Source organism: Lepeophtheirus salmonis, chromosome 12 (assembly GCF_016086655.4).
Source record: "Lepeophtheirus salmonis chromosome 12, UVic_Lsal_1.4, whole genome shotgun sequence".
NCBI lineage: Eukaryota > Metazoa > Arthropoda > Copepoda > Siphonostomatoida > Caligidae > Lepeophtheirus > Lepeophtheirus salmonis.
Window position 1 is genome coordinate 12,074,981 of NC_052142.2, and position 16,596 is coordinate 12,091,576.

General features: G+C 30.1%; 1 protein-coding gene and 1 long non-coding RNA gene across 11 annotated transcripts in view; both read right to left on the minus strand.

Moving 5' to 3' along the window:
- The window catches only part of LOC121126783 (integrin alpha-PS2), a 130,023-nt gene that overhangs the window by 53,575 nt on the left and 59,852 nt on the right, over positions 1-16,596 (minus strand). For all 10 annotated transcript variants that reach the window (XR_011782583.1, XR_011782582.1, XR_011782581.1 and 7 more), the window contains 6 exons: positions 16,473-16,534; positions 16,182-16,409; positions 15,918-16,124; positions 8,480-8,704; positions 8,122-8,428; positions 7,872-8,062 (listed from right to left, as the gene is read on the minus strand). Coding sequence is in view for 7 of the 10 variants with exons in the window: in XM_071892065.1 (XP_071748166.1) it covers positions 7,872-8,062; positions 8,122-8,428; positions 8,480-8,704; positions 15,918-16,124; positions 16,182-16,409; positions 16,473-16,534 (1,220 nt within the window). In the remaining 3 variants the exon portion in view is untranslated. The remainder of the gene's footprint in view (positions 1-7,871; positions 8,063-8,121; positions 8,429-8,479; positions 8,705-15,917; positions 16,125-16,181; positions 16,410-16,472; positions 16,535-16,596) is intronic.
- LOC121126791 (uncharacterized) lies at positions 10,286-15,910 on the minus strand. The gene is made up of 2 exons (XR_005867188.2): positions 14,648-15,910; positions 10,286-14,588 (listed from the first exon to the last, which is right to left on the minus strand). It is a non-coding gene; the product is annotated as an uncharacterized lncRNA (long non-coding RNA).

Below are 16,596 nucleotides of genomic sequence, written 5' to 3' on the forward strand. Positions count from 1 at the left end.
TAGATTAGTTGGGACGAAAGTGGAAGGGAGAAGGAAATAAACAAGAACATAGGCGATAATTATCACGATCTTGACATACAATTCTACTCTGACTTCAAAGAGGAATTACAATTATATTCTTGCAACAAATCCTCAATGCGCTTTTATGTGGAGACGTGATTATTCCATCAGGTTTTCAATATAATTAAATGTAATAAAAAAAAAAGTTCACCACTTAGGACTTAAATAATAATGACAAACGGTCCGTTGAAAGCAAGACTAGGTTGAAAAAAATCTCCATAAAATCTGTTTTGTATTTATTAAATCTACATAGTCTCAGGGTTCCAGATTTAAAGAAATTAAAGTAGTAGCCCTTTATCCAATGCCAATAATCATCAATTTTTTTACTCAACATGCTTGAAATTATTTGGCAACTACAAATTTCTTTTTGAAAGGTAAATTGGTTGGACTTCCAGATTTTTTTACAAGATTGATGCAGGCCTTCAGAAACCCACCACCACCATCTAAGCCTAACTTAACCATGTAATAACTATAATTATTTCTTTTTTGATTGACAAACTGGATGAATGAAGCAACATCGCTGCAGTACACAACCTCTTCGTTAATTTTCCTTCATCGGCATCTTTGGTCTCAAATTCATTGAGTCTTATATTGAAATAGATACTAATTAATTTATCTATACCCCTTTTAGCTGAAACAAAATTAGGTTCAAATTGCTTGCTGGGTTAATCCAAACCCTTCTCTGACGAGATGACTAATTTTAATCGTTTGCCTATCGCTTAAATTATTAATAAGAATTAATATTATTATAAAGGACTATGTCTGTGTTTCCAACTCCGTCTCAAGGAAGAATATCATGCACCCAGTTCTACGATATGATACTATTTATTCCATGGATACCTACAATATCCGATTCACTGTTAAATCTCTACTCAGATCCTAACTCTAGCCAATTATCTATGGAGTTTTTCGGATGCCAAGTCGCTTCACTTCAACTCGGGAAATAATCAACTATGCAAAGATGTGGTATAATTCTCATGTCTTATTAGCTCCTATCGTCAACTCCTGAAAGTGATATCATCATTTCTAATACGATCTTATATTTAATTGAGACTCTTCCATCTCAAAATGTATTAAATTATCATCCTGGTAATATGTTTGATCATGATATTATGTTGGATCAATTATGAGGAGGAATTGTCTCTAACTCTAAATCCTTCATTTACTTCAACAATCAAGAGTTATCATTTATATTCTGATGGATGATGTTGATGTTATAGCCTTTATATTCTTTGGTTTCATTTATCCATATTAATTATTAATTTATATACCACTATGTCCTTTAGACATCTTTGCATTACCGTTCTATAAAATCCAAGTTATCCTCTTTGTTGAGAGAGGCTTCATTCACTAACAGGGAAGATTCATGTTCGATTTATTAATAAGCAACGAGGTCAACTACCTCACACCTCGATAACTAATGTAATTAAGAAGACAAAACGAAGCGGAGCTCCTACAGGATTAAGGAACTAATAAATTACAATTTGCATTCCGTTATTGCTAAATTCAGTTTCTTCTTAATTGAATGATTAAAGATTGTTTTCATATTGTCTAATTTATTGTTTTATTAATCAATTAATTTAATATCATAATATACAATGCATAAAGGAATTAATTTGAGCTCTTAACTGATTAATTAGTTCGAATATATCGCCTCGATTGGGTAATAAACCATTGGGAAAGGTGAAGCATAATATTGGTTAAAGGTTCTTCTGTCCAAATGACTTCAAGATTCATCTACCCATATTGACAATGCTTCAAGGGGAATAGTCGCGTTAATCAAGTTAAACTTAATGTTGGTATGAGCAACTGTTAACAATTATTTATGCTTGAAAACAAAATGTTGATATTTTGCAAAGGTGATGAGGTGGAGTGAAGCGACTCGAACTCTGAGAGACTCCATATTATATATGAACAGTCCTAATTCGGAGAGAGATTTAACCGCCAATCAAATATATATTGGAGGTATCTATTGGATAAATTACATTATTTTGCCGAAATATATCTAATATATTCCTTCCCGAGACGGAGTTGGATGCACGGATAAAAACGTGATCCCTTTTATTAATTATTAATATGATTGATTTAAGGCCGTACGTCTCTTTCTCCTTTTCTTCTTTCTGATCAACAGCTATTTGAATGTTGTTTTGTTCGGTATCTAGCTATTTATTTGGATATTTAGTGAGCTATTTATTATTTAATTCAATTAAAAACACTGTATGATAATAAGAATTTGTCAATTATTTGGTTCATATTATCAGACAGCGATTATTTCGCAAATAATTTGACAAAAACCCAGCAAATAAATAAAATACTAATTTAAAAACTCCTATTGAAATCGTACATGGGAATTTTGTTCTAATATAACCAAATGGAGAGAAAATATTTTCATATTATCACATGCTATAAAATATAAAAGCGTTGAATATTAACTACAAATAATTAAATCTTCGAACTTTAAACTTTTGTTTCTCAAAAACTATTCCATCAATCTATTCGAAATTTTACGGCATTATTTAAAGAATATATGAGGATTACATAACATTCTCTTTTGATATACTTGGTTGAAGTACTAAAGAATTGTTGTTACTTAACCGTTAAGTGTCTGCCAATTTGAAACATCCGACGATGCGTAACTTACCCTATACGTATTTCCTTATAATAAATAATACATAAGGTTTGACTAATTTATATGAAGAAAAAATGGCATTTAGCAATGTGGCTTTTGACAAAAAGTTTGAAAGGCAATGAGTGTGCAAGGTATTATTTGTTATCTTAATTTGTTTCATTTTTATAATTCATTTCTTACGCAAAATCAATGGTTCAATTAAATTAATAAGCTATATGAGAGGTTAAATTTGTTCACATAAATTTTTAATAGTTTTTAGAGATGTAATCCTTATAAAGTATCTTCAAATTATAGAATATGAATTGCTAAGTTATTAAGAAGATAGTATAGTTTCATTGTTTTTTTTCTATTTTATTTTATTAATGCAAATAAATAAACAGTTGAACCGTTTGTTTTGAGTAAGAAATAAATTTTAACAACAACGCTTAATAGAATGAATATTACACGTGCATTAGTTTTAAAAAATATTTGCTTTATTTTATATGCATTAAATCTCTAAAAACCATTAAATGTAAGATTTTATAATTTAATTTTATTTCTCTTCTCAAATGGCTATGCCTCAAGAGCTTCAACTAGACTCTCTCTTTTTTTAAAAAAATGTATACTTTTAGAGGAGGTTTGAGATATTTAAAGTAAATAAATATGGTCAAGGTCATCTTTATTTTTTTTAACATAACTTTTAAACAATTAACAGTAATTGGGTTGCATAAACCAATAGCTATCTAAATATGTATTATATGTATCTATCAGTTAAGTAGTTAATTAACTACAATCCCAAACACAAAGGTCTTCAAGACTATTTTTTATCAAATTCACTAAAAAAAGAGCTCACAACTCAGAACTACACCAAGTTATAGGTTTGAAATTTCATTTTTGAGTTTCCCAATAGTAGGTAATTTATGTTATTAATTTTGTTGTACTTAAGATCCGAAAAAAATCTTCCAACGCGTTTTTACATCCTTATTCTTTCTTTACTATTTAACAAGACCTCTATAATTGATATAGACAGAGAAAAAAGAAATCATAGAATACTAATTAGAAGCTGTCGTCAAGGATGCCCGACGGCTACTTTATTGTTTGTTATGGCCATAGAATAATTAACCATAATACGTGAGCACAAGTATTGTGGTTACAAAAATTGACAAGTGATCTGTATACCAATGATGTGACGCTGTTTATAAAAGCCAACTCATCGATCCAACTCATTAGGAGCATGGAAGCTAATTTGACATTAAAAAAAAAATAATAAGTCTGAGCGAAAAATTAATCAAAGAAAAACTGGTATTTTTCCATTGTGTTAATGGAGTCTATTTATATGATTAAATTTGGTGGGTTACACTATTAAAGGAAACACTAATTTATTGCGCATTGAGTATGAGAGTAAAGGAAATCTGATTCAAATTGGGTCAAATTTAGGGGTTTAAAATATAAAACAATCTCCTTTCACCGAGGTTTGCATCTTCAGACGCGTATTTACTTTTATAATTCATTTAGTCATATATGTGATATCAGCTCTACCATTACTGGCAGATTTGGCAATCAAAGAGGACATCAAATTACTTTTGGGACTCCTTCACAAGACCTATATTCCGGCTCTTAGAAGGCTCACAAAACATCTTGGTGGTAGATTGGTACTCTTGAGCACATTTTTAGCGAAAATATATATGTACATTTTAATTGGTATGTCTAATAAACCAGATCTTACATTAAGATCGACTTTGTATTATTCTAGTTTATATTCTTGGATTATGCTCAGCTCTGACCTATCAAATAGTTTTTGGAGTCTGTGGAATATGTCACATTTATTAGCTTCGTCATGTGTTATAGGTTATGTATGTATTTATATGTATATGTCTGTTTATGCTATTATGGTTTGTTTATCGGCATCTCAATGTTTGTTGATCGGAGTCTCAATGTTTGTAGTACACTTGTTAATTATAGAATAAGTTCGATTAGTATTAAGTAATACAAGACTACACATGGTGTCAGGAGTAACCCGGGGAAAAAATATTACGAATTAAGAGTGCATTGGGATTCTTCCAGGACATAATATGGTTGCAAATAGTAATAGCCTACCTCTTCCAAAGCCATTGGATCTTTCTGGCAGTGCTAGTGAGAATTTCTAGCTGTTTCTGCAACATTATATGATTTATGTGGTTGCCACAGGATTAGACAAGGGGTCCAAAGAAAGAATAAGTGCTATCTTCTTAAACCTAGTAGATTAGGAGACTCCTTAGATATACAATGGATTTGTGTGGGCATCCGCGGCAGGAACGGAAGGAGAGGCAGGATATGTCCCAGAGGAGAACAAGAACAATCTGGAGACAATTCCATTAAAATTTCAAAAATTCTGCACTCCAAAAACTAATTTAACGTATGAGAGATATAAATTTAACGATACATACAGACTAAGTAAAAAATTTCGATAATTTTCCATCCAAGATTAATACCCTTGTGAATACATGTTCTTGTGAAGATATGAGGGACGAGTTTATCACAGATAAAATTTTACTCGGAATAAATAGTGACAAGGTGAGATGTAAGCTTTTGCTGGGATGGTGATCTTACACTGGAAAAGGCCGTGCATGAATGCAGAATGAATGAATGTTCAGGAAGATGGCTCTTGATTAAAAATGAGCCAAAAGTTCAGGTTCAGGCAATTACAACCCTAAGATTTAAGAAAGACAAAAGACATCAGAATAAAGTGATGCACCAGAACTTCAAACCTCAAGGATCAATGAGAAAATATTGCCAGTGGTGTGTTATTAATTTATATCCTGAGAGACAAATATCCAGCAAATGGCAGTAAATGCAACAAATGTAAGGACACTGGGGTAAAGTGTGCAGAAACCAGGAAAGGATGGTTCAAAAGGTTATGGAGGAACTACCTGGTTCACTGGACTATTTCATAGAAAGTGTTGAAGATAAAGCAATAGAAATGAAAGTATCTGCGGACGCTTCTTCCTATTGATTGGGAGGAGTCCTCATGCAAAAGCAAGATGATAGATGGGTGCCAGTGTTGTACGCTTCCAAAAGTTTCTCAGAAGCCGAGCTAAGATATGCTCAACTCGAGAAAAAAGCTCTGGTGTCAACTTTTGCGTGTGTCAGATTTTCTGATAATATTCATGGTAAATACATTTTATTAGAAACGGATCATAAACCGTTGATCCCGTTATTGTCAATAAAGGATTTAGATCATTTCAGGTTAGGATTCAAAGAACGAGGATGAAGCTAATGCGATATTCTTTTAAACCAATACATGTTCCTGGCAAAAATTTGAATACGGCTAATACACTCTCTAATGGATAACAAGGAGGAATATACTTTTTACGAAGAATTGGAATTATATGCAAATCATATACTAGGTGAAATACCTATCAACAATAGCAAATTGGGAGAAATTATACATCGTCAGCAAGAAGATGAAGTTTGTAGACAGATTATGATGTATGCATCAGAAGAATGGCTGACAAACATCTTATTAAATTACTTGTTGGACTATATTACGCTTATCTAGCCGAAATGACAGTTTTAGGAAGGTTGTTGATTATGGTAACAAGGGTGTTATTCCCTCTGCAATAAAATTGGATGTTTTAGATCGAATACATGAAGGACATCAAGGTATTTTTAAATGCAAAGCTTTGGCTCGGAAAACTATATGGTGGCAGGGACTAATGAAAAATATTGAAGAGTTTAGTGAAAATTGCTGGAGATGTCAAGCCACCAGAAAAAATCCTCCGGAGCCGGTAATGCCAACTAAACTTCCTCAAAGGCCATGGCAATATATCGTTACGGAAGTATATGAAGTACATAAGAAAAAGTATATACTTTTTTATGAACTACTATTAAAGATGGATTGAGGTGGCTAGTTTACAAACGACAACATCGAAGGAAGTCATTGATAGGATGAAATGGGGATTTTCTAGATTTGGAATCCCAGATCAAGTTAGGTCTGAAGATGCAAGTTATTATACATCAAAAGAGTTCAAACTATTTACCAATGAATATGTTTTCCCTCATCTTACAAGCAGTACTGGACATTCATCAGGAAATGGAGAAGCAGAGGGAGCAGTCCCAACTGTTCAAATACTTTTATCAGGCAGCAAGAACTCTGATTTAGTTATTTTAAATTATAGAGCTACTCCCCTCTCCAATAGATATTATCCAACTGAGTTAATGATGGGAAGAAGGTTAAACACGCATGTCAGTTATCTCCAATAGGAATACCTAGTCAGGCTCTTCATCAGTTGGAGGAAAATAAAAAGACCGCACAAAAGATTAATTTTGATCGAAGACACGCAGCAAAACCTTTGATTACTCTTCCGAAAGGAGATGAAGTTGTAATACCAGATAGAATACAGTCTGGAATTGTTATAGGGAATTCAACACCACGTTCTTATATCATTGAAACGGATACTGGCTCGTTTAGAAGAAATCAGGCCCCTATAAATAAGACGTAAAATAGTAATATAATGACTGTTCATTTCTTGAATCCCACGACAAACTTCGTGTTACATAATAGAAAATATGCATTTCCCCTTACAAAATCTGCAGGACATCATTTTCCTCCACTTAAAGATAAGGATGTTGCCTTCATGTGCTGATGTATCCAACAAGATATTTCAAAATTTCGAAAGAAAATTGAAATTAACTGAGTCTTGGCTAAGACGTTACGGCATTCTTTGTGTTGAGTTGTCGGAGAAAACAAATTTTTCCAGCAAGGAAAAGTCATCTTAAGAAAAATTTGCTGCAACGAATATTCCACGGAAGGAAAACTCGCGAAAAGGGATTAAAATGTCCAAATTTTATAAATGTAAATATAACTATTTACAAAGATTGTTATCGAACTATAATGAGTAAGAGACATAAAAAACGATATATATATCCTTTCTTCAAATGTGTCAAATTATATACCAAGTAAATAGGAACTTCAATGTTTAACAATTAGTACAATCAATTTGGAATCATGGTATTAAACTCTATTAAATAAAGCATATACCGTTTTTTTAAAACTATTTTTGCTGGTGGATAGTAATATTGATAATTATCAATCTATATAATGAAAAAAAGAGTTCAAATAAAAATTTTAAATAAATTATGGCATATTAAAAAATTCACTGGACATAATTGTATAATTTTAAACAAGATATGAAAATATTTTTATGAAATAATCAAGGCTTACATTCAAATCTAAGCTAGTTAGCTTATCGTGTAGGCGTGATGGAAGTAAGTAGACAGTAAAAGTTTTTTTCCAAATTTGACCTTTGATAATTTGTATAGTTTGTCTTTTTTCGCTTTGACCCTCATTCTCTAAAAAAAACATTCGTTTAGATCTGTCCTTTTTGGCATCAAGAATATAGTATAACTCCATTCCTACATTTAAATAATAAAATCTAATGTAATTAGTGGGTAATATTAATTTATTAATGTACGAATGCGGTTAGGTATGCCTATTCCATGATATGAAAGTTGAATTTCCACATCTATACACGGTACTCGTGTTTTACCACTACGAAGAGAGCATTTTCTTTCTTCTAAATTGATTTGTTTCTGTTTAACCAAAAAGTTTAAATCAGAGTTGAGATGAATAACAGGAGATGATTTAAGGTAAACTGCTTGAGAAGAATCATATGCACCAACCAAAACATCAGGATATTGATTATCATCTAAATCATTTCCACCAGAAATTGACCACCCAAATGTTTTGATGGAATTGCTAATATCATTTGCATAAATAACCTGAATAATTTATAGTCAAAGGAAATCAAATCAATATATAACAAGTAAAACCTGTGAATACTGAAGTTTAATGCCATCATAAGATCCCAGATATATGTATAATGCCCCTCGGTTATCTTTTCCATCATAGGGAGATCCAACTAAAAGATCTTGATATCCCTTTGGATTATTCTTTTGAATACCATCTAGATCAAGATTGCCTGCACAGGCAACACTCAACCCAAATCTAGCCTTGTGATTATGACCAACAATCGAACTCCATTTCACAAATCGGTTCTATAAAAGAGAATAGTATGAAAAGAAAACAAAAAAACAAAAAACAGGTCATTGTACACCAAATACATTTTTTTAAAGGAAACACGAAATCTCATCTCCTCATTATTTGATGAAATTTCGAATACTTTTTTTGGATTTAAACTTCCAAATCTCATTTTTTTTTATCAGTAGCTGAATCTGTTTTCGAGATATGGAATGTTCTTTTCTTTTGACAAGGTTAAATAAATTGATTTTTTACAATTCCAGGGATTATTATTTGTATAGGGTATAAAATATAAACGCATTTCAGAAGTTAAATCTAAAAAAATATTAAGGGGATTTTTAGGAGGATTTATTTGTTACTCAAAATTATCTCTTACTAACAAAATAATGAAGAAATAAAAATCCAAAATGCTTGAAAATCTAGTTTTTTTTAAATTATGTAGTTCAAGATTTCTAATAATATAATTAGATATAAAATATTGCCCGTATTAATCATGTACATATTAGTTTAATACTGGTCCATTTGTTACACAAAACAGTGATCCTGTCAGAATTATTTATTTTTTCTTTTATTCTAAGTAGTCTTAGCATCCGATTACTAACCAATATTTTGAATGAAACTGATAAGTTTGACTACATCATAGTTTTAGATAAGACTTCAATCGGGGGTCTCGAAAGCAATATAAAACAGGATACACAGAACCACTTTCGCTACTTTAGTTTTTTAACATTGGCTAACATGAGTTTAGCTGATAACAGAAGGGCAAGTGGTGTGTTATCTTCCTTTTGTTTTTTAATTTCCCTTTTCGATGTAATTCCTGTAACTTCTCTAGAGGCCAGCTACATTTTATACTAATAATACGACTATCAAAGTTAGCAGATTCTTCATCACCAAAGAACAGGTAACCATAACAAAGATTCCTAGGATAGTACCGTCTCTTTTGATATGTATTACCTTCCTGGATTGTAGAGACTAATTCATGAGGAACCATAACTATTCAGAAACAAAGGTATCTAGTCAGTATTATTATTTTTCAAACAACAACAATGTAAAAGCATGTTCAAAATATCTTTACAATAACATATTTTTCTGTACATTTGACATTAAAACCAAAAAAAGATTAATTTTTTCATTGAAAAGAAGTTTCATGAGGTTTCAAGTCGACAAAATACTAAAATATATAATATTTCCTGTTATATTTTATTTAAAATGAAGTAAACTACATAAATAAAAAGTTGGATTTAAAGTAATTGTTGTATCTCCAATGCCATACAAATTACGTTTTAAGTTATTTAAGACGTATATAAAAATGCATTTCCATGCTTTTATACTCGCAAATCCTATTTTTATCTAAGTCAAAACAAAAAAAAGTAAAACTTCATTTATTAAGAAAACAAGATTTTTCTTGAATTTCTCTTAGCTTTAGGGTACAGACAATTGATTTTCTTTACTTTGCTTTTTTATTAATCAAATTACAAGAAAGTTACATACTCCCAAATAATAAGTCTTCAATTTTCAATATTATTTCATCTTCTTCCAAATTTCGTCAAGTTGAGGTGTGAATGTTAAAGGAATGAATGTAGTAGATGTATATTGTATTTGTTTTCTTCTATGAAAAAATTGACTCTAAATATTACAGATGTTACAAAATATGGATTTTAATTAATACCATTTTGACAGTAGAAAAAGGAAGTCTTAATATAAAAATTATGATATCTTTTTTGGGTAAAAAATTAAGTTTTTCGTTCAGAACAAAAAATCATTGTTCATTAATTGACTGTATTTCAATGTATACGTCGAAAAATCTTTATTGAGCCTCAATCTCCTTAGCCAAACGAGATAAAGGGATTTACAAAAAAAAACAGTGTTTACAAGACCAAGCTCTAAGTTGCAGACAGATGCTTAGATTGTTGGTCTGAAATTAAGGGCATTTGCAGTTCATATGTAACTAGTGGTATGTCGGTTCTTATAGGACTGAGGGCCAAAGTCCAGTCCCACTTGGGTTTCTTTGAAGAAGGTCAAATTGATTCCTCGTGAGGGGTTTTTCCTTTTTATAAATTATTTCCTTAAAAAAAAACAGAACAAAATATAAAACTAAGGAAAAATATAATATATTACTTTTATACTACATTATAATTAAAACAGGACTAATTTTGCAAGATATATGCAATGCTCTTGATACATATCTCATATATCTTATTTGACTTTATAAACCATCTCTATTTTTGGGGAAAGTTCGAAGGGATAATGCCAAGGAGTTTGTCTATGTCATCAAATTTTGATTTCATTGTTATTAAGAAGGGGGAAGTCTAATTAAATGTGCTACATTTGGAAAACTTTAAATTTTTTAAATTTGAGTCAATATGAGTGGGATATTTTTATACAAAAGTAACTAAGTATCACATTTTCTACTGTATTTAGTACTCCTGTAACTCTGCAGTACACAAATTTTTATCATGGAATATGTTATTTTTAAGTGCAAAATCCAAACGAATTTCAGTTTTTCTCTCATTTCTCTGGTTTTTGAGATATCTGGGCTTATAGTAATCGGGAACTAATATAGTTCCAAGTCATTTTTACACAAAGGCAATCATCAAACTAAAATTACTATAAATAAAACTTATGTAAAAGCGTTTTTATTATTCTATTAATTTATTTACTGCTTCTGTATCTTCCTCTGAACTCGAAGCATTTCCTTTTTTAGCCTGAAAAATGATGTAAAACGACAACCTTCTTTAGATCCTTGAAACTTATTATTTTTCATAGTAATACAAAATATCATAATTAATATTTTTGAAAAATATCACATGTTTTTCTTTTTTTAAATAGGCTTATTTAGAGATATGAATTCTGTTCAATTTTTTATTTTGCGAATGATCCTATTTTTAATGAAGGAATTTTACCAGACAGACGACACTTAGTTTTCAATTTATAGAATTTTTTTTAAATTACAAGATAAGGACAATAACAAAACGTAAGTAGATATGCGTCTACAATACTCGCGAAAGTACTTCAATGAACCCACCTCTAAAACTCTTTAACTACTAAATCAATTACTTCTATAAATATTTAGAGTAGCATCAGAAAAAAAAAAAAATATGGAGGAAAAAATAAAGTGGTGGGTTCCAAGTAAATATGCAGAATTTATTTTATTTTTCAAGACATAATTGTCCCTCATATAATTATAAGTCACGTGCTATAATATATATCTCTATCTAATTATCAAAATTTAAATACTTAAATAAAACATTTGTCATTTAAAATTAATAATTAGAATTATTGTTTGACCTTTGTCTTATATATGATCTTTTGTAATCATTTTTACATAATCCCATGACAAGTATTGAATGGACATTGAATTTTAGAAGGTTATTTTTTTACGATCAATTTAAAAAACTAATTTTTGAAGTAAATGTGAGTACATGATTTTATAATAAATAAATGAGAAGGGATTTTCCAATTACTCCTTAAATTCGGTGAAATAGAGTCAAGTATATAAAAAAGAAATGCTTAAATAGGTTAATTATACGAAATTTTTAGTAGGATGTATTATTTAAAAATTACAAAAGTCAACCAGAAACATCCCAAATCTCTCAAAGTAATATTACCGGCATATTTGTAATTGAGAAACACATTATGCCATGTGACTTATAAGGCACAGTGATGTACTGAAGAATACAATTAAGTATGTTTGTTATGAAAAGAATAAAATTGATATCTTCCATTATTTATTTAAAGTTAAAATAGAAATTTCGACTTCAGATTCATACTAAAAAAGAAAAATCAGAAAATGTTTAAAAATCTAATAAAAAGCTTAAAGCAAGTGGAAAAGAGATCTAGACATCCAATTGAATGGATTTATCGTTTTCTTCTTCATTACAATCAATCCAGGCAATACAACCATCTTCAACACATTTATATGTATAAGCACAGTGTTTAATAGTATTCTGTAATTCTTGGATACTGAATAAATTTTGTGAGTTATCCTCGTTAAGATTTCTGTGAGTTTTTGAGACTTTTAATAGCTCTTGTGTGTTCTATTTATAGGTCTTCTTTATTAGTCGTTGTGAAGATATTATGGTATTGATTAACAGAAAGATGCCTCAGATCGATAAAAGTCAAGAAATACTATGATCCAAGATGTTTCAGAATTAAGACGAGTGAAATAAAAAACTTTTGGATTCTGTGCTCAAAGATAAATTCCATCTTTGCTTTTAATTTATACTAACAAAATTTATGTTCCCCAGTGTGACGAATCAGATCTAAGTCTAAATAAGGGTCTAATGAAGGGTGCTGTTTTTGATAATTTTTAAGACTATAAAAGGAAATAGCTCTTGTATAGATTAAGATACATTTTTTCTAATATAAAAACACTTCAACATAAGGTTTGTTTATACTTATTTTAGTTTGGTTGTCATTTTAGTGAGTGAGAAAAATAACTCTAAATGTTATTAGTACCTGATTGCTATAAACCCAGATATTTCAGAAATCAGAGAAATGCAAGATAAAAACTCAGATCAGATTTAGATTTTGTCCTCAAAATTAATTCCATCCTTCGCTTTAATTAAATGGGGGAAAAACCATTTTCATTGTTCTATTATGTAATCTTAGGGCATTCATAAAACACATGAATTTTGTTCTCTCAAAATGATAATTATTTGTTTCTTTGGCTCACACATGATTTATTTGTAAAGGGCGAGGAAGTTGCCAAACTACAAAACTTGCAATACCAGGTCGAAATTACGGAAACTGCCAGTTTTATGGAATCAATAAAAAATACCTGAAACAAATTTGTGAATCGTTTCATGGTATATTATAATCTCGTTTATTCTCTTCATCCGTTATTATTTAAAAAATATTTAAGGAGGTTTAAATTGTTTGACTTAATTGTATAGTTCAAAAATTTTCTCTCATTCTTGCACCGTGCATTTTATACTCCATTAAACTCCTTCCTTTATGAATAGGTCGGCATTGACTTTCCGTCTAGAGTTTTTCCTTTTCATTTTATTTTTCCCAGTGTTTGCCTGAAGAAAATAATGATCAGACAGTCCATTGGACGATATTCTTGCAAGATTTAATCTATGCTGTAGCATTTGCCCTGTTTAAATATCCCACGTTCACCACTGAAAATCAACCGTTCACCCTTGTAAAGCGGACCGAAAAATCTTCCTGACATACGGCACTGGCCATAGATATAAATGAATGTTGCATATCCGATGGTATTTTGTTTTGTTTCTCGTGTTACATTTCGTTGAATCAAGTGCATCTGAAATAATTACGTTATGGGAGTGAATTAATTTTCGTATGACTCCTCCATCAGAGGATCTGATGTATATTGAAGCAACCAAGTCTGAAAAACCCATGAATATAAAGTAACCACAGATTTTGTTGGCTCCATTATCGGAGTCCTCAGAATTTACATTATACAGTTGTAGAAATAAGATGATATTTTGTAAGAAATATTTTTTGGATGATTAACCATAAATATACCACTCCCTTTTATGTATTTATAATTTTTTTGTTTTTCTGATATTGTTTAGCAGTTTATTTTGTTGAATGTACTATGTTATTCGCAAGGCTAAAATCAAGTAATTACATTATTTTAATGTCTTGAAATTGTAAATGTCATTGTGTAAATATTTGAGAACTCTTTTGGCCTAGATACGATTATTCTGTCATAGGCAGTTTCAATCAAAGTTATGTTTCAATTATTCTTCTTGCTATCGAAGAAATAAGAGCTTAATTAACAGAGGATATTATTTTACTTATCTTTTGTTTTCTAATTGATCTCTTATAGAAATATTTCTAATCCCATTTCGTGGAATTTATTGTTCATTTATCGGTGTTCTTTTTTTCTATATTATATGTTAGGTTTCATGATATTTTTTATCCGATGAATTACTGTTAATTGAAAAGGTGTTTTTATCTTTGATACAAATTATTATGGATTACATTTTTACCATTTGCTATAAAGATTTTCGATTGAGATAAAATATATTTTCGATTTTATGTTCAGCAGATTTGATTACATATGCAGTTTGACATTGTGAAGGCAAAGCAAAAACCATTTTTACCTTCGTAAATACAATTTAATAATTTTGCCATTAATTACATATTGCTGCCTTCACTTGTAGAAGAGGATTAAAATAAACTAGTTCTTTAACGATGCCCTTCATGGTTCCGAAATTTTAATCTATTAATCTCTGGTGTATGAAAAAACTGATTTGATATTTTAAAAAAAACAACTAATAACAGATTCATAGTTAGAGTGATATGTGCTAACACATTCATCTACTTTTAGATCATCAAAGATTTTTGAAAAGGTAAATTTTTTGTTTAGTTATAGAATTTGAGAACTTTTCCTCGAAAAAAAAAAGAATTTCACATATACATATGTATTTAATTACATTTTATTTTTACTAGTTTGAAATCATCAACACTTAATATTACTTCATTTAAGTGCTCCTGTACATATTGTGGACGCATATGATCTTCCTTTTTATTATTATTATTATTGTGTAGCAACTTTAAAATTGTCAAACATATTCTATGAAGTGAAGTGCAATAATAAGGAAAAAAAGAGATTAATTATGTGTGTACTTATTTTCGCTAATTGGATCATTAATTAGGACAATTGTTACATTTTTATGTTTATCCCATATCTCGAATCTGATACGTTTCTGTTTGAGGTAATTTGAAGTATAATGACTAGATTTGCTTTTCTGATTGAGAAAAAAAGTTATAAAAAATATTTAAGCACTTTTATTTTCCACCTATGAATAGTGATGTGAAAAAAGTGAGCAGTGAGCGTCAATTATTCTAAAATCTTTCTTTCTTAATTGTTGAAGAAGATAACTCTCTTGCATAAATACATATGTTTTGACATTACTAATGAGTTTGAAAAATGCTCAAATATCTTTTAAATAAAAAAATGGCACAAAATTGACATTTTATTGGTAATGACGTATTAATTCGTAGCCATAGAGAAGTGTTCAAAGTTGTTGAGTGATCACTACTTTTAGATTAACAGCTAAATATTAATAGCTTCTTCCTTCCCCCTGTTTAGAATCCTTAGCATACCAGGTGATATGATGTCAGGCGTGATTTTAACACACATGAAGAAACAAAGAGCACGAATATGAATTTATTTAAGATCTTCTCATAGCTTATTTTCTATATCAGAAATGCAACTCTAGTAATGACTCATTCACATATATGTTAGAACTTTACTTCTTTATTTTGATAAACAATATAAATCCTTCCAACTTCAAACTTTCCCATAACTCGATAATTAGTCCACATTGGAGCGCCAATAGCAATATCATCGTTACCATCACCATCAAAATCTCCTGACGCAACGGAATAGCCAAAGTATGCACCAATCTGATCGCCTGTCAAGTTGTTCAAATTAGTCATATTAACATCATAAAGAATCACCTAAATTAATAATAATAAAAAAGAATACATTTAAAAATATTTAGATTAAGTAATTACTTTTCCAGTTAAATTGGCCCCCCTTGGCATGCCAACAGCAATATCATTTTTTTCATTGTCTCCATTAAAATCTCCTGTAGTAACTGAGTATCCCAGATAAGAATCATCTTCACTTGGAGCGCTTTCTTTAGTTCTATGTTGATGATGAGAATCATCAAGTTTCTGAGAAAATATTTGGCCTTGCCAGTACCAAGAGCCAACAGCTCCAATGAAAACATATTTGCCGTCCTGTGTATATTTATTTCTTTAATTAACACAATCTTGTCTCAATTATTGATATAATATACTTACATTTGATATATCAGCACCAAAACCTGCTTGGCATGAGCCTTGTCTATGATAACCCCATTTTCCTAAAATAAAAGTGAACTAGTACAAATAATTTTTTTTTTATTCTATAAAATTTTCATTTTCA